The sequence below is a fragment of the Chiloscyllium plagiosum genome, chromosome 35 (assembly GCF_004010195.1).
Source record: "Chiloscyllium plagiosum isolate BGI_BamShark_2017 chromosome 35, ASM401019v2, whole genome shotgun sequence".
Taxonomy (NCBI): Eukaryota; Metazoa; Chordata; class Chondrichthyes; order Orectolobiformes; family Hemiscylliidae; genus Chiloscyllium; species Chiloscyllium plagiosum.
Genome location: NC_057744.1, coordinates 6,522,824 through 6,544,766, shown reverse-complemented (window position 1 = coordinate 6,544,766; position 21,943 = coordinate 6,522,824). Strand labels below are relative to the sequence as shown.

General features: G+C 38.9%; 1 protein-coding gene across 1 annotated transcript in view; it reads left to right on the top strand.

Moving 5' to 3' along the window:
* zw10 (zw10 kinetochore protein) overlaps positions 1-17,041 on the top strand; it is a 39,000-nt gene extending 21,959 nt beyond the window's left edge. The window contains exons 10-15 of the mRNA XM_043676567.1: positions 1,093-1,164; positions 4,712-4,881; positions 10,433-10,563; positions 11,885-12,016; positions 13,529-13,731; positions 16,855-17,041. Coding sequence (XP_043532502.1) covers positions 1,093-1,164; positions 4,712-4,881; positions 10,433-10,563; positions 11,885-12,016; positions 13,529-13,731; positions 16,855-16,975 — 829 coding nt within the window. The 3' untranslated portion in view covers positions 16,976-17,041. The remainder of the gene's footprint in view (positions 1-1,092; positions 1,165-4,711; positions 4,882-10,432; positions 10,564-11,884; positions 12,017-13,528; positions 13,732-16,854) is intronic.
* Positions 17,042-21,943: the final 4,902 nt, after the last annotated feature.

Below are 21,943 nucleotides of genomic sequence, written 5' to 3'. Positions count from 1 at the left end.
GAAATAGACCCTTTGGTCCAACTCGTCCATGTTAGCCAGATATCCTAAATTAATCGAGTCCCATTTACGAGCACTTGGCCCACATCCCTCTAAGAGTCCAGATTAGAGTGGTGCTGGAAAAGCACAGCAGGTTGGGCATCATCCGAGGAGCAGGAAAATCGACGTTTCAGGCAAAAGCCCTTCATCAGGAATCTTTCTGATGAAGGGCTTTTGCCCGAAACGTCGATTATCCAGCTCCTCAGATGCTGCCCGACCTGCTGTGCTTTTCCAGCACCACTCTAATCTAGACTCTGGTTTCCAGCCTTTGCAGTCCTTGTTTTTACCATATCCCCCTCAACATTTCCTATTCATATACCCATCCAGATGCCTTTTGAATGTTGTAATTGTATCAACCTCCAATACTTCCTCTGGCAGCTCATTCCATACATGCACCACCCTTTTCGTGAAAAAGTTGTCCCTCTTTTAAATCTTTCCACTCTCACCCTAAACCTATGCCTTCTAGGTCTGGGCTACCCCCAACCCAGGGAAAAGATCCTGTCTATTCACCCTCTCCATGCCCCTCATGATCTTATAAACCTCTATAAGATCACCCCATAGCTTTGGATGCTGTAGGGAAAACAGTCTCAGCCTCTTCCTGTAGTTCAAACCCTCCAAACCTGGCAGCCTCTTTAAGGATGTTTGAAGTGATGCCTTTAGTGCTGTGTTTTTAGGCCAAGGGGTGGTGCTAAGATTTAATGATTTACAGTGAAAAATCAAATCCAAAAGTTGTCAATTTCTGAAAGTCTGGTTATTCCTTTTGTTTGTTTCTTGTCCAACTTGCAACTCCCTTTGGCTGTGAAACATAGACCCTTTTCTCACTTAATCTTTTCTGTCTTCCTTACGTTCTTTTCCTCCCCTTCTCCACATCCCTAAAATCAGTCACTGAAACTTTATTACATCTCTAACTTTTCCAGGTTCTGATAGAAGAGCAGTAACCTGAAAATTAAACATTTTTCTTCCAGTGTTCTGTCAAACCTATTGAGTATTTCCAATATTTTCTGCTTTTATATTTGTTTACTAACAGTTACATATGGTGTTTGTTTTGTATTTCAGTGCCATGCAGCTTTTCTACACTGTGAGAAACATGTTCCACTTGTTCTACGATGTGGTACCAACCTATCATAAGTAAGTATTTTCTAATAGTTTTTATAAGTGAATTTTAAATTCTTTACACCATTGAATTTGCAGAGTCATTATTAAATTTGGTGCAATAGCTTGGCCACATTGTTGATTAATGGAATGGTGTTTTTAGCCTATTTAGGGAAGTCAACTGCATAGTCCCTAATACAGGCAAAAATTGACTTGCACGTAGCTGAGAATCATCTGATCTACCTTGGTATGTTTAAACAGCCTAAATATGTGTTTGCATTTTCATTTCCTCTCACCCACATACGACTTACATAATTATAGGTTTACAGGGAAACTTATTTACAGTGAAGGCATTCATTTGTCACATTTACAGAAAAATATGGTTGAATGGATTTTTGATACAACTCTAACCTGCAACTTGACGAGGTAACAAGCAAGTTATAAAAGGAGAATCAGAAGAAGTGATTTGTTTGGATTTCCAGAAGACCTTTGACAAAGTGCTGCACAAGAGGCTGCTAAGTAAGAGAAGAGCTCATCTTACCCATGTTTAGGTACTGGCATGAGGAATGGCTCACTGGCAGAAGGAAGTGGAGAGAAAGGAGTCTTTTTCAGAATGCCAGCTGGTGACTAATGGAGTTCCGCAGGGTGTCAGTGTTGGAACCACGACTATTCACGTTGTGCATTAATGATCTGCACATGGGAACTGAGGACGTTGTTGCGAAGTTAGCACATGACATAATGATAGGTGGAGGAACAAGTAGTATTGAGGAAGTAGGGAGACTGCAGAAGGGTGGGAGATGTAATACAATGTGGGAAAGTGTGGGGTTATGCATAGAGCATGGACTACTTTCAAAACGGAAAGGCTTTGGAAATTTGAAGCACAGAGGTTCATTTGACAGTTAGGCTGGCATTCATTTCAAGAGGGCTAAGTAAAAAAGAGCAGTGATGTATTGCTGAGGCTCTATAAGGCTGTACTCGGACCACATTTGGAATGGTGTGAGCAGTTTTGGGCCCCTTCTCAGAAAGCATGTGCTGGTCGTGTGGGGTCCAGAGCAGGTTTACAAGGATGATCCTAGGATGAAGGGCTTGTCATCTGGGGAGTGTTTGAGGACTTTAGATCTGTATTTGATGGAGTTTAAAAGGATGAGAGGCGATCTATTTTAAATTTGCAGAATATTGAGAGGCCTGGATAGAATTGATGTAGAAATGATGTTTCCACGAGTGGGAGACATGAGGACCTGAGGGCACAGCCTGAGAGTGAAGGCGTTTGCACTGACCTACAATATATTTTCAAAATTGCCAAATATTTTCCCAAGCATCTTATGTTCAAGTGAACTAGCAACCTGATTTTACTGTTTAGGACTAGTTGTTTTTGCTTACAGTTCTCAGTGAAGATTGGTTTTATATTCCTCCAGAGAGGTTGTGTAAACAAAATGTTACAATCCAACTTTTGAACGTTCAATCTTTAGATACAATGTTCAGACAAAAACATGTTTGTCCATACCCTAGGCAAGCCTCCCCAATATGTTCTGGTTTCAGAGGGGTATCCCAAACCAAGAAGCTCCCGATTTGGAAGGCATGATCAGGTTCCCCATACCTTGTTGCCTCGGTTGGTCGCAGTAAAATTAATTTTAAAAATGGATCTTTGCAACCAGACCAAATAAACTTGTATTTTAAAAGGATCAAATGTGACCAAGCTTTTTTGAGTTCAAAAATAGTGAGTTTATTGTGCATTCAATACCAGACAAATTAATCGTGCAATACAGATACACACAAATTATAAATAAAAGGTGTGTCCAAAAAGATAAAAGTTTTTCTAAAAAAAACACAGCTATATGGATCAGTCTCTGAATTGTTTTTCCAAGAATGGCTAGTTGAACGTTGCAGCCTTTGATGGAGGTAACTGATAGAGTTGATATTCATAGTTGGACAGTTGGTTTCAGGATTCTTATTTTTACCGATTGGTTGAAATTCTGTATTTCTGATTCATTTCAGCCATGATTTAATTCAGTCCTTTCGTTGTCAGTTTACTTTTTCTTTTAACTGGTTTGCCACAATCTGAGTAAGAAAACATCTTTACCTGCAAGGTGCTTAGAGGATAGCACTTCAAATGTGGCTTTCGTTGTGTACTTATGCTTGAACCCTGACTATGCACGTGAGAACATTAAATGTCATTAACACATTTCATTAGGTTTGAAACTAAATTTTTAACCCCTGTCCTTATGCATCCTTCATAATGAAAAATACAAAGTGAGTCTGCAGTTCAAGACATAATTTGCATTGGAATGGCTAGCTGTTGAGCAGGGCATGCCAGACCTTGTTATCTTTGTAATTGCTAGAGATCACATTCCAGTCTGTTTGAAGTTTGTTTGAGGTTATATTCCATCACTTGGTCTCCCCAGATAATCATTGAAGTTATATCCACAGCCATTTGTTGATATATCAACAGTCTTTTAAAAAACATACTGTCATCATTGGAACCGTTAAATAGAGGCATGATAGATCCATTATATAATGCTAAGCATTAATCTATGCTGTTTCCAATCATTTCGATTTTAAAATATCTGTGCTCTTCAATTCTATTGTGCATTTCCAATTAAAGTTGCTCAATCATTGGTGGCCATGCCTTCAGTTGCTAGACTGTAAGATCTGTAATTCAGTCCTGACGCCTCTTCATCTCGATGCCTCATTTCCTCCTTCAAGACACTCTAAAATCTAATTCTTTTTCTTTGACCAAACGTTTGGTCATCTGAACTAATATCTCCTATGTGACTCCCTTTCATTCTGTATTTTATAATATTGCCTATTACATTAAACTGTACGAATTATTATTGGGTATTGTGAAGAACTTTCAGCATAGAAGCAAGGTATTTAGTCGAAGAGAACCATGTTCGTATTTATGCTTTCCACATGAATTCTCATCATCTATTCAAACTGACTGATCCATCTGTTACTTTATCACTTGCTTTTAATCTATCATTTGTATATGTAAATCTATATTATCATGGGACAGACAGTGTTATAGTAATAGTGTCACTGATCTGGTAATCCAGAAACTGAGGCTAATGCACTTGGAAATATACGTTCAAATTCAACCACAATAACTGATTCATTAACTCCATTAGGGAAGGAAATCTGCTGTCCTTACCGAGCCTAGCCTATATCAAACTCCAAACCCACAGCAACTAGTTCAAAATAGCTTAGTTGGAGTGAAATGAAAGATGGATAACAGATGCTGCCTTTCTGTATTTATGCTCATACCCCTTAAAGATATAAAGATAAACAAAATTAATTGGCCTTTTTCTGAGTCATTGCATAGAAATTCTGATTAAACTTAAGATTTCTTAATGTTGTGGAAATAATGCTGTACTGTGATTTTGCTTTTGGAAGTGTCATTGCAAACATTAACAAAAACTTGAGTTGCATTTGGTTTTTTTTATCCATCAAATTGATTCTTCATCAAGATTAAAATAGTTTTATCTTTAATGGTTATTGAATATCAAATTCTTTCCAGTTGCCATTTAGTTATTTGTAGAAGTTGCAGTATTATGGTATTCTAAATTGGTTTCCTTTTCTCATTTAGGGATACATTACAGAAGTTGCCGCAGCTGGCTGCTATCCACCACAACAACTGTATGTACATTGCCCACCACCTGATCACCTTGGGACACCAGTTCCAGTGCACCCTGCCAAGTCCTTTGTGCAATGGAGCTGCCACCTTTGTAGATTTTGTGCCAAGCTTTAGGCGGTTAGGTGCGTGACTTGATTTTCTTTCACTAATTGTTGAGCCCCGTAATGATCTTTGATTTTTAAAAGTATTTCCTAACGTAGCATAACAGCAGTGATGATCCGTAATTTATTGTGTTCTGAGAAGAATTGAAAATGATTGCGGATGTCAAGGCTTCACTTACAAGACTGGTGAATCAGATTTGCTGCTGTGACATTTTAAGATTACATTTAAAAATCTGCCTTACTTCTCTAAAGAATAAGAACTTTATTAAGCATTAATATTGTGGATTGTTTTTGTGATAATGTTGACAGTGAATTTTCTTGCTCTGCTTCTGGGAATACTCTGAAGTGAAAATTTTTAATTAATTTTGAGGGAATTCCTTTGTGGTGTATTCCACCACCCTGTCATCACAATTATGGAGCTATAAGCTGGCTGAAAGATTGTCAAGAATTTCAAACCTGTGAGAACTGACAGCAGTTTAACAATGAGTACCTCCCTGACACCAGTTTAATCTTCGGTAGTGTTCAGAACATAAGAACTAGGATCAGGAGTGGGCAATTCATTTCCTTGATCCTGCTTTGCCATTTCATACGTATCCCATTAATTGGTTACTAATTAAAAATTTGTCCATCTCCTTTGTAAATTTATTCAGTGCCCTGGTGCCCATTGCACTCTGAAAAGTAAATTCCACAAATTCACGATCCTTTCAGAGAAATAATTCCTCCTCATCTCTGTTTTAAGTCTGCCACCCCCAGCCTAAAACCATGACCTTTTGTTTTAGATTGTGCGGGAAGGGAAACATCCGTTCTATGTATGCTTTGTCTGTCCCTTTTTAGTATCTTATACATCTCATTTAGCTCTCTGCTTATTCCTCAAAACTCTGTAAGAGTATAGGCCTAAATTGCTCAGTTTCTACTGAGAAGTCAAGTCTTGCTTCTCTGGACTTAATCTAGTTAGCCTTCTCTGAACTGCCTCCAACGCCATTACATCCTGCAATTACGTCAATACAATTATTTCAGCTCAATTAATGTGATCCTTGGGTTCCACTAATTTCAACCAAGCTGTGAATGCAATTGCTGGCAGTCCTGTAGATATCTTAGTGAGCAAAAACAATTTTTTTAACAGATGCCTGTTCTAACTTTTAAAGCTCAAGGAAACACATGATTGAACTGTCAACATCACAGTCTGTTGAAGCTCAAAACCTTTCTGATTTAAGCTCTTGTTTTTTTTAATCGCCCCTTCCACTGTTGTGACTTACAATAGAATCCTGGCATTGATTGTTACAGGGAGTTTAAAGGAAGAAGGGGGAGAAATGTTTGGTTGTTTTTGTTTAAACATTGTCACCTTCCAGGAATGGGCTCCTCCTCTGCTATAGTGAGGCAGCTGATTAATTGGTGAGTGTCTGATGCGTGGTTAAGGTTTATTCTGTTTCTGGGTTGAGGTTAGCGGGAAAGCAAAGGAATATATGGCAGCAATCCGGGGCACACATTTAGATAATGATATGCAGAGTGTGACAGAAAGGGGCAATGTGCACATTTTATTATAGGCAGCAATTGGGGTAAATGGAGGAAAGGATGGGTAAAAGTTAAAAATTAATGCCTTTCACTTAAAGGCGCGTAACATTCCAAACAAAATGAGTGAATTGGTAGCACAAATTGAGTTTGATTATCATGACACATTTACAAAGAGATCACGATCTTGGATCCAAAGATGTAGAATCCGAATGGTTGGCGATGAGAAAGAACAAGGGAAAGGAGACATTAATGGGAGTAGTCTAATGATCCCCTAGCAGTAGCTATGGATAGGACAGAGAGTAATTAAACAGACATATTCTCTCCATGTCTGCATGTGTTTCCTCGGGGTGCCCTGGTTTCCTTCCACAAGCCAAAAGCATGCAGGTTAGATGGATGGGTCATGCTAAATTGACTAGTGTCTGGGGATATGCAGGCTAGGTAGGTTAGCCAATGGGAAATACAAGACACAGTATCGGGTTGGGCCGTGGGTCAGAGTGGAATGCTCTTCAGATGATCGGTGTGGACTCAATGGGCTGAGTGACCTGCTTCCACTCTGTAGGAGCTCTATGATTCTAAACTTAAATAAGGGTAATTATAAAGGAATAAGGACAGAGTTGGGTGGAGTGTAAAAGAATTCAGCAGAAAAGATGGTTGGTAAACAATGACAAATACTTAAAATAAAGTTCATGACATGCAACAAAGATATATCACAGTGAGGAAGAAGGATTCTGAGAAGGAGATAGGTTAACCATAATTAACCAAGGACATTAAAGATTGCAACAAATTGTTTCACTTTATTTTGCAATGTCGCAAAGATTAGTGGGAATATAGCAGGTTAAGTAGAGTTTTAAAAACCAGCAGAAGATGACCCGAAAAGAAGAGGGAGAAAATAAACTTTAAGGGTGAAATGGATAGTAAAATATAGAGTCATAGAGATGTACAGCATGGAGACAGACCCTTCAGTCCTACTCGTCCATGCCGACCAGATCTCCTAATCCAATCTAGTCCCACCTGCCAGCACCCGGCCCATATCCCTCCAAACCCTTCCTATTCATATACCCATCCAAATGCCTTTTAAATATTGTAATTGTACCAGCCTCCACCACTTCCTCTGGCAGCTCATTCCGTACACATCCCACCCTCTGTGTGAAAAAGTTGCCCCTTAGATCTCTTTTATAACTTTCCACTTTCACCTTAAACATATATATCGACATTTATATGTTATTACGTTATGTATGTATATTCAGATGCCTAAAAAGGGAGAGACAGGCCTGAGTGAGTATAGGCTGTTTAGGGAATGAGGCTGGGGAAATAGGAAATGGCAGAGGAGTTGGATATATATTTTGCATCAGTCTTTGTGGTAAAAGACATTAACATTCCAAAGATACTAAAAAACCAAGGGTCAAAAGAGAGGGAGGAAATCAATTCAATAACTGTCATCAGAGGAAATATTTGAGGGAAACTAATGGGCAAAAAGCTGATATGACCCTGGATCTAATGGCTTGCATCCTAGGATATAAAGGAATTAAGTCCAGTGATAGTGGATGCACTAGTGGTAATTTAACAACCATCATTAGATTCTGGAAAGGTCTCAGATGACTGGAAACACTGGCTGCCATTGTAACATCCTTCCTCAAAAAGGGAAAGAAGCACAGAACTATTGAGCAACAACAGGAACAGAAATTGCTGGAGAAACTCTGGTCTGGCAGCATTTATGGAGACAAAGCAGAGTTCACTCTTGCCACACGTGCTGCCAGAACTCCAGCATCTGCAGCTGTTTTGATTTTGTTTTTAAAAGTTATAGGCCAATTAGTTTAACATCTGTCATTGGGAAAATATTGGAATCTAATACAAATAATGTAATAACGAAGCATTTCAAAGTGTATAACATAATCCAGCAGAGCCAGCATACCTTTGAGAAGGGGAAATCATGTGCGACAAATTTGTTAGTTTATTTGAGAAGGTAACATGTAGAATTGATAAGGGGGAAGCAGTATTTGCATTTCCAAAAGACTTTCAATAAGGTACTGTACATGAGGCTGTTTTATTAGAAAAGTGGTCCTGGAGTTGGGGATAGTGGTTTAGCATTGATTGAGGATTAGCTTAGTAAGTCAACTAATGCAAAAAGAATGGACTGAGTGTATTTTTTATATGGCAGCCTATGACTATTGATCGACCACAGGGATCAGTGCTAGGGATCACAATTATTTACAATATATATTGGTGACATGGCTGATGGATTGAATAAACTATTGCCACAAAAATAGATGATAGTCTACAAAGGAAAATAGGTTACATGAATTGGCAAAACCTCAACAACTGGAACATTCTGTGGAAAAGAATGTGAAGTCTGCAGTTTGACAGGAATAGTAGAGAAGTTGTAGATTATTTAAATGGAGGTACACTGTCGATAGCTGCAGTACAGGGTTTTGGGGATTGTCTTCAAAAAGGTAGCAAAGAAATTTAGCAGGTAATAAGGAAAGCATATGAAATGTTGGCCTTTATTTTAAAGGGAATAGTGTATAAAATAGGGAACAAACCTATCAGAAAATGCTGCAGAAACTACACTGTCTGTGGAGAGAGAAATAGTTAATATCCTGTCCTGAGTCCAGAACAGTTCTGAAGAATACTCATATTGGACTGAAACTGTTAACTCTATTTCTTCCTGTAAAGGTATTGCCAAACTTGTTGAAGTTCTTCAGCATTTTCTGTTTGTTTCTAATTTCAGAATTTGCCCTATTTTAGTGTTATAAAAATAGAGAAGTCTTGCTAAAACTTATAAGGCACTATTTAGAACACATCTAGAATACTGTGAACAGTTTTGATCACCTTATCTAAGGAAAGACAAATTGGCATTGGAAGCTGTTCAAGAGAAGGTTAATTTGTTTGATCCTAGTATGGAGGGATTTTCTTATGAGTGGACCTTAAGTAGGTTGGCTCTACACTGATTTGAGTTGAGAAAAATGAGAGGCGACTTTATTGAAACATATAAGATTCTTAGGGGGCTTGATAGGATAAATGCAGAAGGGTTGTTTCTCCCCTGGGAGATTCTAGGGTCAGACAGCATAATCTCCAAAGTAAGGGGTCGCCTTTTAAGGACAGATGAGGAATTTCTTCTCTCAGAATGGTGAATCTGTGGAATACTTTACTGCAGAGGGCTGTAGAGACTGTATTATGTATATTCAAGACTGAGATGCAGATTTTTTAATCAATAAGGGAATCGAGTTATGGAGGATAGGCAGGAATGTGGTGTCTTTTCTCACCACCAAGTCACATTAACTGTTCATTCTTATTATATGACCTTGTTCTGCAGAATTTTTGCCCGTGTAAAAATATTGATTAAGAGTGTCATAAGTGTTTTAAATAGTATTTTTTTGTGATGACCATAAGATGTAGAAGCAGAATTATCGGCCTATCGAATTTGTACTATAATTTGATCAGGTTTCACAATCCCGTTCACCTGCTTTCTCCCTGTAACCTCTAATTCCCTTACTAATCACTAACCTATCTATTGTCTTAAATACACTCCATCACTTGGCTTCCAGAGCCCTTTGCAGCAATATGTCCTAGAGATTAACCACCATCTGACTGAGGAAGATCCTCCTCATCTCAGTTTGATGTTTGATGTTCTTTTAAGGCCTTGATGTATTCAGTTATTATGGGATAGTATGAGTGGAACAGCGCAAAGAAATAAATAGGGAAAGATATTGTACCTGACAGTAAACAGTTCCATTTGGTTTGTGGTGTTTCAATATTTTTTGACTTGTAATTAAACTTCTATCCCTGTTTCTGATCCAAAATGAAATTGGCTTTGAAACATTGCAAAACAATTTGTATACTAGATGAATAGACTTTAATTTACAGATTTTTAAAAGTAAATGTTATCAAAAATAGTTAATTTTGAGGCTGAAGTCAAATCAGAATCAATTTGTTGCTAGGTATGATGGATTTGGGAGTTTTATGAAAACAGTGCTGGTCGTTACAACAAATTGCCTTTCTCAAACAAAAATTGCATTTTTCAAACCCTGTGTTTAAATGGCATCATGTCTCTCCTTGCCAGGAACGGAGTGCTTCTTGGTGCAGTTGCGTGTCCAAAGAGACGAGCTACTGGAAAGGTTGTCAAATGCACGAAATCTTTCGAGCTTGGATGATGTGGATAATTACACAGCTGCAAATAAAGCAGTCCGGCAGGTTGGATGTTGTGGTGCAGTTGCATGTTCTTTCAAATTTGCAGAGTCATTGACATGTTTGCTAAGCCAAAAGAAAATGCAATGGTGAATGCATAAAATCTGAAATAAAATTGAAACATTTTGCACAATATTGTTCCGAGATTTGGAGTCCAGATTGCAGTCAGGATATCGATTCAGTAAAGGTTCAAAAGAGTTTTAAAAGAATCATACCAGAAGTGAGACACTGAAAACAATCAGGAAAGACTGGGTAGGATAGATCTTTTCATTTCCTCTGAAAAAGCTGAAGGTTGCGGGCTGATATAATAGAGATCATTAAAATTGTGAGGTGACAAAAATAGTGTGTTGGAGAATTTCAGCAGGTCTGGCAGCATCTATAAAGAGGAAATTGTTAATATTTTGAGTCCTGTTTTGACAGGAGTCACGGATCTGCTAGACCTGCTGTGTTTCTCCAGCTCTTTATTTTTCTTCTAGATTTCCAGAGCATCTGGAGCTCTGTGTTTGAAATCGAGGTGCTTCGTTAACTGGACGTAGAGATGTTTTTGGTTTCTGGAACATAGAAACCATTATTTACAACAGGAGACAACGGAGAAACTTCTTTACTCTGCGTGCATAATGTGGAACAAAAATCTTTTCAGGAGAGTTAAAATAGGGGAAATGGAAGAGAAAGATATACTAGTTAGGTTACATGAAAAGGGAAGAGAGGTGGCTTATATGGAGTGTAACTCACAGCATGGAGCATTTGGATCCGATAGTCAATTTGTCTCCAAAGTAGACGCAAGTTAGCTGTTTTTCCTTGCAGTTTGTGATTGAGGCTATAGACCTGCTTGTATAATAGAAGAACTAACAGTGATCATATTTTACCATATTCAGGACTTGACTGAATTATACAATTGGACTGGGCTGTTGGGCAATCCGAAGATATTTGAAAAGAAAATTCTATTTCTAGAAATAACAGCTGATTCATCAGAATTTAAAAATAAATTGAAATTTGAAACGTGACCTACCTGTTCAGTCGGAATTGTGTTGTTTCAGCTTTTCTTGTTTGTACTGTTAATTCCTTAAGTGTGTTTCCATACACACAGTTCACACCTCAGTCCTTTGTGTAGTGTTGGATAGGAATTATTTGGATATTCAGATCATCTCTTTTAAATCATTGATTTCTACTTTAACTTTTTGATTATTTTGTGAAGGGTTGGTGGGGGACCCTATCTAAGAATTGTGCAAATTGTTGTGTCTGTCAAATCTTCTGTTTAAGACTGTTCTATTCTAGCCACCAGTAGAGTTTATTTAAAACGGTTGTTTTTTCTGCTTTTCTTTTCCAGGTGATTCATCAGTTAAAACGGTTGGGCAAAGTTTGGCAAGATGTGCTTCCAGTTCATATATATTGCAAAGCTATGGGGACTTTACTTAACACAACAATTATAGAGATTGTGAACAAAGTCACAGTTCTAGAGGTAATTTGGAATGAAGTGGGATAAGATTTTGATCAAGGGCTTTTGTATTCTCTGGAGCAGAATTCTAACATTTTATCACTGGGTGATGAATGGTTTTATGTGTTTGCACAGATGATAGTACCACTTCTGTTTGAAGTTCTGACCTAGACATAGATCTGTTGATGTTGGGAACCTGAAAAGAGTTTAGTTTTATTTTTGTATTGTTTGTTTTTAATGAAGTTTTATACAACAGGGCACCAAATAGATGAAGAGAATGTCTTCTCATTGGCAAGTATCATGACTTGGTGCTATGAATAGGGTTAAAAAAACTGTTTTATTGTTTCCAATTTAATCTATTATTTCAGTGTTTTTGTAGGTTTGCAAAGATATTTTAAAATGAGGATTACATGCACTGTCCTGGTGTTTATCTTAGATTGTCATCTACATTTGATTCTTTTATGAGCTGGTATCCTGTGTTGCCCTTTCTTGTCTCTTTCTATGTAAGATTCTCCCTCTTGTGCATTTTTAGGTTGTGTGTGCAACATGACATTTAGAATATTGTGCACTGTTCTGGATTTCAGATTCAGAAACACTAGAAGTTGCAAAAGTATTTACAAGGATGATGCCAGAATCAAGAATCTGTATTGTTTAGACATTCCTGAAGAAGGGCCTGTGCCCGAAACGTCGAATCTCCTGTTCCCTGGATGCTGCCTGACCTGCTGTGCTATTCCAGCAATAAAGTTTCAACTTTGATCTCCAGCATCTGCAGACCTCACTTTCTCCTCATTGTTTAGACAGTCAAGGGGGTAAATCTTAAATATTATAAAGGGGTTCGCTAGAGATATAGCAAATATTGCAGCTTGCAGTGTGTCCAGAAGTGCATGTTCTTAATACGTCATTGCAAAATTCAAAATGGAATTTGCGAGAAACTTGTTGACTCAGAAAGTACCTGGAATGTGGAATGTTCATATGGATTATTAGAGACAAATTGTATAAATGCATTGAAGGAAATGCTGTATAATCATATGAAGGAGAAAGTAAAAGAAAATATGCTAAAAAGGTGGGATGAAGTACAATTGGAGAAGACTCCTTTGCAATATTATTACTGACATAGAGCAATTGGCTCAAATAACCTGTTTCTGTGCTGATTCTAATTTGATGTAAATTTCAGCTGTTCATCAGGACACTGATTGAATGTTTGTTGGGGCATAACAATATTTCCCTGCTTTAGTTTTAAAAGTTGTAATGGAATTTTCAACATGTTTTACACCAACTAGGTAGGAATTTTAGTTGGGGGCCTAGTAAACTCTCTTAGGTAATGTTGCTTTTTATGTCCACGTGCTGCAGTGGAACCAGAACGACGTAACTGTCGAAGCAAGTTACTCTGTGTGGTATTGAGAATATTAACCAACCTATATATTAGAGTGGCCTATATCATATTGTGGACTGTGGTTATAGATTCTGTACTAATCTTATTAGTTTTGAGTTGACTGTATTACAGTTTTAGGAATTGTTCAACCTTTTATGTTGCAGGATATCTCCTCGGAAAGTGCAGACTGCCTCTATTCGTTATGTCGAGCTATACTGGAAGAAGGTCCACAGATCTTCCAGCCACTACCTGAAGAAAGTGGAAACAAAAAATATCAGGAAGAAGTTGCAGTATATGTCCCAAAATGGCCGAAATTCAAGGAACTAATGATAGTCCTTCAGGCCAGTCTGCAGGAGTTAGTGGACAGGTAAACCTTGGATTATAAATCGCATAAATAAATAATGATTTTGCTTTCTACAACGATGGGTAATATTGTTGTAAGTAGTGCTAAATGGCTATGTAAAATCGTCCTTTTAATTAATATTCTGTTGAATTGTCCATGTTAACGGTACAGTGTGCATAGCAGAACTTTTGTGTTGCCAAGTTACATTATGCTCTTTCAAAGTCAAATTGCTTTACATTACATTGGACAAGCAAACCGATGCTAGTGTGCTGTATATCTTGCTCTCCGACTACCCTTCCTGCATCACCATACCCCTCTGCAACCACCATTATTGCCATTGTTATTGGCAACTCCTTGCAGACAAAGATGACTCTTCTACTCTCAGGGTGAGTCTATAGGTGGCTGTACAGACGACTCCACACCCAACCACAGCTAGCACCACCATTCTCTATGTTTTTAAGAATATGACAGTCTCTACATGTCATCATCTGTGCTTGGTGTAAATCAGATTGTTCAGATCATCTAATTAATGTCTGTGATTTAAACTCAATCTTCTTTGATTGTAGCAACCCCCTCCACATTCTCACAAAGACAGACACACAGTTAAGTGATAAATCAAAGAGAAAAATAAATGAGATTTAACTGGCCAGTTTAGTTAAGCTGATTCTGTGATCGGTAACATACATGGCATACAGGACTATCTTGTGCTTGGTTGCTGATGACACCGATGCAGGCAGATGTCTTCCAGTAGGCTGAAAATGTGTTGCTGGAAAAGCGCAGCAGGTCAGGCAGCATCCAAGGAGCAGGAGAATCGACGTTTCAGGCATGAGCCCTTCTTCAGGAAGGCTCTTCCAGTAGGCTCCCCGGAATAGACACTTAATATTTATAACTGAGATTCTGTTCTCTGAACTTTCAGTAAGTTGATATTGCGAAGAAGCAATTAAACGCCAAACCTGTAGCTTTCACAGGCACAATCCTTCTGACACAGTCCAAAACTAGTTTAAACTTTTGAACTCTCCCTGCTAGCGTTCCCACCTGCCTATGAGTTCCCAGTTAACACTCAGCATCAATTCTGTTCTGAGGAAGAGTCACAGAGATGTACAGAATGGAAACAGACCCTTCAGTCCAACTCGCCCATGCCAACAGATATCCAACCAAATCTCGTCCCACCTGCCAGCACCCGGCCCATATTCCTCCAAACCCTTCCAATTCATATACCCATCCAGCTGACTTCGAAATGCTGTTATTGTACAAGCTTCCACCGTTTCCTCTGACAGCTCATTCTATACACATACCACCCACTGTGTGGAAAAAGTTGCCCCTTAGGTTTCTTTTTTATCTTTTCCCTCTCACTCTAAACGTATGCCCTTTAGTTCTGGACTCCCCCACTCCAGGGAAAGGACCTTGTCTATTTACCCTATCTATGCCTTCATGATTTTATAAACCTCTGTAAGGTCACCTCTCAGCCTCCAATGCTCCAGGGAAAACAATCCTAGTCTATTCAGCCTCTCCCTATAGCTCAAATCCTCCAAACGTGGCAACATCCTTGTAAATCTTTTCTGAACCCTTTCAAGTTTCACAACATCTTTCCGATAGGAAGGAGACCAGAATTGCACATGATATTCCAAAAGTGGTCTAACCAATGTCTTGCACAGCCGCAACATGACCTCCCAATTCCTGTACTCAATGCTCTGACCAATAAAGAAAAGCATACCAAACACCTTCATCACTACCCTATCTACCTGCAAATCTACTTTCAAGGAAATATGAGCCTGCAGTCCAAGGTCTCTGTTCACAACACATACTTGAAATGTTAACTGTTTCTTGTCACAGGTAATGCCAGACCTGCTGAGATTCTCCAGCATTCTCTGTTTGTTTCCAATTTCCAGCACCCTCAGTGTTAAACTGAGTTAATTGCGAAAGGAGCTCGCCTTCCCTTGTTCTGGCACTGCTTGGGTGTTCACGCTACATTTGTTCAACACGGTGTCATGCTATAGAAGTTTAATTATTCAGTTCAATGTGACAAGCTTAAACTTTGTAACTAATTTACAGAAACAAGTGCAACCTTCTGTTTGGAGAAGAAAATGTTCATATGATGGAAAAAGGATGTGAATTGAACATTTGCTAAATCTGCTAGACAAATCTGTTCCTTATGGAGACTAAATATTTGATCTCTCCATCTGCCAGCTGGACAAGCATGTCTTTGGCATCCAAGACTAGCATCAATTCAATGTTGGCTGATGTGCCAAAGATCAGGAAATAAGCTAAATAATTATTCATCATAACCCATTTCACCTACTGTATTGTGACCTCATTATCAGCTTTTATTTTTCCAGGACTTACCATTATCCATCCCCTTGTCGGTCTGCCTGTCTTTCTCTCTGGGTTTAATCTCCACCTATTTGCTTACTCCTTTTTCCCTCTACCCCACCCCTTGTCTTCAGCATTAATACTATCTTTTTCCTAGCTACTAATAGTTTTGAAGAAGGTTTACTGGACCCAAAATGTTATCTGTGCTCTGTGCTTTCACTCTAAAGATGCTGCCAGACCTGCTGAATTTCTCCAGCAGTTTCTTTTTTTGTTTTCCAGCATCTGCTTTATTATTAGATAATTACAATGTTTCATTTTAAGCAAAGTTACTGTAACACCAAAAGTATGTTTACAGATGCAAAATAATTTGAGATTAACAGACAACACTGACATTTAGTTGCTGTCTTTGTCAAGAAGTCCAACTTCGCAAAGGGCCTCATGGTGGATTTGAGATGTTTGTGTAAATCACTGTACACATTTTGAACCAGCAGCAACAAGAAGACTCGTCAGTATTTGGTCTCCGGGGATGGTATGTGTGCAGCCAGGGTAATTGGACCCTTGGTATTCGCACCTCATGTTCAATGATTAAATACTGAATTCTTGTTTAGGCAGGTACGTGGTCCCAACTGGTCTTGCAGCCTACTCAGTGCACCCACTTCTCAAAGGCTGGTGCACTGCCCTCCACTGCCAAATCTATAAAATATCAATTGGAGTTTTTTTCCTAAAAAGCCAAATTAATGAGAATATCTTAAATTTGCATGTTCTTAAATTTAATGTTTAAGTTGTATTAAACTTTGGACCTATTTTTGATTTCACTTTATTTTTCAATATGTTTAGATGGACTGATGGGAAGGGCCCTTTCGCAGCAGAATTTTCTCCAGTTGAGGCAAAAAACCTAATCCGAGCTTTGTTTCAGAACACGGAGCGAAGAGCCACAGCGCTGGCAAAAATTAAATAGATATTGTTATGATTTTCTATGTATTAAATGAATGAAATGTCAATAAATGTATATTTACCTTGTAAACTTTTATATTTTGTTTTTAATACTTTTTAAAAGCCATACATATGTTGAATATTGTAGCAGAATCTTCAAGAAGCCAATTTGTATCAGCTGTTGCCTGGAATAAAAACACTGCAAATACTTTCCTTTTAGTCCCTTTTCAAATTTTTCCCACGTCAATCTGACAGCTATTAGGGCAATTAAATGATTCCAGTAAGGGATATGTTGGAGGTAGCCCAGAGACGGTTCACTGGGTTGATCTGGATGTGGAGGGACTGTTTTTGTGAGGAGAAGTTAAGTAGTTGGCCCTGTACTTTTTGGAGTTTAGAAAAATGAGCACTGACTTTATTGAAATATGTATGATTTTTCAGGGCTTGAAACATTGGGTGTGGAGAGATTGTTTTCCCCTTATGGGAGAGTCCAGGACCAGAGGACATCATCTCCAAATGAAGGGTCATTCGTTTAAATAACCGGTGGCTCAGTGGTTAGCATTGCTGCCTCACAGCGCCAGGGAACTGGGTTCGATTCCAGCCTCTGGCAACTGCTTGTGAGGAGTTTGCACATTCTCCCAGTGTCTGCGTGGGTTTCCTCCCACAATCCAAGGATGTGCAGATCAGGTGAATTGGCCATGCTAAATTGCCCATAGTGTTAGGTGCATTAGTCAGGGGTAAACATAGTGTAGGGGAATAGGTCGAGGTGGGTTACTCTTCAGAGGGTCAGTGTGGACTTGTTGGGGGGCCGAAGGGCCTGTTTCCACACTGTAGGGAATCTAATCTAAAACCAAGATAAGAAATTTCTTAACTCCAATGATGGTGAAAATTATTTTTTTTGTAGAGGCTGTCATTACATTTAATCAAGGCTGAGATAGACAGTTTTAATCAGTAAAGGAATCGAGAGTTATGAGGTAAAGGCAGATTGGCATTCTTATGGAATGGTGCAGCAGTCTCGATGGGCTGAATGGCCTGCTTTTGGTTCTGCTTCTTAAGGTCTCATGGTGCACTACATCATTCAACTCCAAACCCAGTAAGTTAACTTCCACTCTATCCTCTGAGGAGAATTTATCCCCAAACAGACCATCTGTCCATCTGGAATCCCCACCTTGCCATTTCTTTGCGTAATCTTAGTGCAATTGTCTCTTTGTCCACTTGCTAATCCTTTCTGATTTCTTTTTAGATGGCTCTTCTATAAGATGCAATGTAGGTTGCGAATGTGATTGTATTTTGTTATACTCAACGTTATACAACAACTCACTGTGTTTGGGTTTTACACTGGTGCAGTTTGGAAACCTTTCCTGTCTACAATAAAAGCAAAATGTTGTGGATTCTAGAGATCTGAAATAAAACAAAGTGCTGGAGACACTCGAGCTTGGCAACATTTGGGAAAATCACAACAAAACTTTTCCTATCCACTAGATTATGAGGTCAAATGAGCTGAACTCCAAAAGTTGTGAGAATGAATGCCCTTAAAATCAAGGTCACATTTGGCCAAGAGTTCATCAAGGAGCTCTCACAAAGCTTGATTCCACATGCTGGTTGAAATGATATTGTGTAAGGAGTGATTGGTGGAGCTCAGCCATCTCGGTTAAGATCATCTTTCCAGGAGTTCCTCAGAATAGTGTCCTCGGTCCAAAGATCTTCAGTTGCTCCATCAATGACTTCATTTCCTTGTAAAGTTAGTGGTGATATTCACTGATGATTGCATACTGTTTTGTGACTTCCCACATACTGAAGCTGTCTGTGTATAAATCCAGCAAGACCTGGTCAATATCCAAGCTTGATCTGAAAAGTGGCAAGTAACATTCACATAAATGCCAGGTAATGACTATCTCCAAGAACCTGACCATCTCCAAAACCCTAACCATCCCTCCTTGATGTTAAATGATATTACTATTGCTAAATAATAGGATGGCACGTTGGCTCAGTGGTTAGCACTGCTGCCTCACAGTACCAGGGTCCCAGGTGCGATTCCACCCTCTGGTGACTGTCTGTGTGGAGTTTGCACGTTCTCCCTGTGTCTGCATGGGTTTCCTCCAGGTACTCCGGTTTCCTCTCTCAGTCCAAAGATGTGCAGTTCAGGTGAATTGGCCATGCTAAACTGCCCATACTGTTAGGTGTATTAGTCAGAGGGAAATGGGTCTGGATGGGTTACTCTTCGGAGGGTTGGTGTGGACTGGTTGGGCCGAAGGGCCTGTTTCCACACTGTAGGGAATCTAAAAGAAATTTGCCACTGTTAACATCCTGGTTGTTATCATTGACCAGAATTGAACTGTACTTTGCATATACATACTGTGGCTATAATAGCAGTTAGAGGCTAGGAATCCTGTGATGGACTCACCCTATTACCAAGAATCATAGTCATACAGCATGGAAACAGAATCTTCAGTCCATGCTGAATGTAATCCCAAACTAAACTAGTCCCACCTGCCTGCTCCTGGCCATTATCCTTCCAAAACTTTAGTATTCTGACTTCTCAAAGCCTGTCAACTATTTGAGGTATAAATAAGGAATGTGATGGTACCTGCATCAATGTAGCTGCAACAAATTTCAAAAGGCTTGACATTACCCAGGACAGCCTACTTGATTTGTACCACATCAACAAACATTCAGTCCCTCTAGTGACACTTGGCAGCAACGTTATGTCCCATCTATGAGATACATTGCAGGAATTTGCCAAGATTGCTTAGACAGCACCTTCCAAACCACTGCCATCTATAGGGCAGGGACAGCAGCTGCCTGGGATTACAAGTACTTGGAAGTTCACCTGCACACCATCCTGACTTGCAATTATCACCATTATTCACCTGCTGGCTCAAACTCCTGAAGGTCCCTGACAGCTTTGTAGGTGACCCTCCATCCCAAAACTGCAGACATTCAAGGATGCAATTAATGCCACCTTATCAAGAGTAATTACAGATGGACAATAAATGTCCAGCCAGTAACACCCATAGGCCATGAATGCATAAGAATAAAATACATATAGAAAATAAAGTACAGCAAAATTGGTCTCTAATTCTTAAGAATGTACACGGCCCCTAAACGGCATATTTTGCGATGTTGTGGCATGGCTGTTGCAGGAAATGTTAATGTGGAGTTTGCTCTTGGCCATTTATTGGTTAAGGTTAAAGCAGAGTAGGGTTCCCTGCCTAGCGCAGTTGCTTACAAATCACTGATTTATCCAAAGTGGAAGATGTACTCTTCATTAAACACCACCATTCTTCGCATGAAAATTCACATGAGACTTGTGTAGTTCATTGAGCGCACTAACGAAATGCATATTTCTTTTGTTGTCTTTTAAACATTTAAAAAATCGGCCATGCTTAAAAGAGTAAAAGTGTGCCACTGTATGTGAATATGTGGTGGCTGGATAAACTTGTGATAATCATCTAAAACCATATACAGTAAGTTCTTGAATAGACATTATTCAAGGAACACCATGGAATAGGTTTCACTTTACTCCTTTCTCCCCTTAGACCCAATGTTTGCTGTGAAAAAACAAGTGACTTGTCAGCAGCATGTTACAGAACAGTAAATTATCCACATTGAACAATAATGGTCTCTGAAGAGAGAATTGTTTTGCTTATTAAGAAATGTCTTTCATCTATTTATTTGATTAAAATTAACTGCGTATTTATTTTGAAGGATTTAATTGTATTAAATTCACTGCACACATTATGCCTTTTCTGGAAACTGCACCTGCAAAGTGATATTTTACCATTAGGAGAAGGTAATTAGTCCACTGAAGCAGGTCACATTATCTCTGTTACGAAAGCAAAATACTGCAGAGGCTGGAAATCTGAAATCAGGATAAAAACAAGAAAGAAATCAAGTCAACATTTTAGGTGAATATTCCGAGATATTCCTAGATCAGTAACTTTACTGCCTGAGCAACATTTTCTGTTTCTCATCACTGACCCTGTTGTATTTTTATTTAAGAATTTAATGGCAATAATAGCTGTCACTCACAGCCCTGATCATGGCTACTAGCTTACATTTGCAAGATGTGTGAATTGTTTTGCTGGAATACTTAGCAAAAAGGCAAAGTTGAACTTGTTGCATGGTTAAAATTACTGTGCTGCACTGATCAACAATTGAAATGTGAGATTTGCTGGTCCTTAACATCTCATTCATGTTCCCTTTGTACTGCCTCTGACAAAGCAGCTTGTTTCTTCAGCTTGCTAATTACTTGTTAATTAAGGACAGGTTTCGGATTGTTTTGTACAGACGCTAAGCACAGCTTAACACCAGCCACTCATTTGATGTAGCCATGATGTGGTAGTGTCAATGTTGGACTGGGGTGAACAAGGTCAGAAATCACATAATACCAGGTTATAATCCAACAGGTTTATTTGAAATCACAATTTTTTGGAGCGTTGCCCCTTCTTCAGGTGAAGTCATTGTTGGGTGAAGTTTATCTTGTCTCATTGTGACCAAACCCAGAGGGAAAGTGTTTGAATTTGAGGATGGAATCACCACCTAAGGATATGGAGTAAGCCTCTAGGGCTGAGATGAAATGAAATTTGTTTCTCCAGAGAGTGGTGAACCTGTGGAATTTATCACCACTGAAAGTGGCTGAGACTAAAGCACTCACCGTTTTCAAGTAAGAGTTAGAAATAGTTCTTAGTGATCAAAAGGTAACTGCAGAAAGCAGGAACAGGGGACTGAGTTGGATAGTTAGCCGGCGATCCTATTGAATGGTAGAGCAGGCTCAAAGGGCTGAATGGCCTACTCCTGTTGCTTGTTTCTATGTTTCAATGAATTGAGATTGTTACTCCGTTGATATGAGACTGACGTCTAGGATCTCTGAAACTGAGTTGATTTTTCACTTTGCTGCCACATTGTATCGTTGAGAGATCTGAAAGGAAGCAGAGATATCAGTCCTATTCACAAAACTTTATATGTCCTCATTTTTGACATGCAGATTGACATC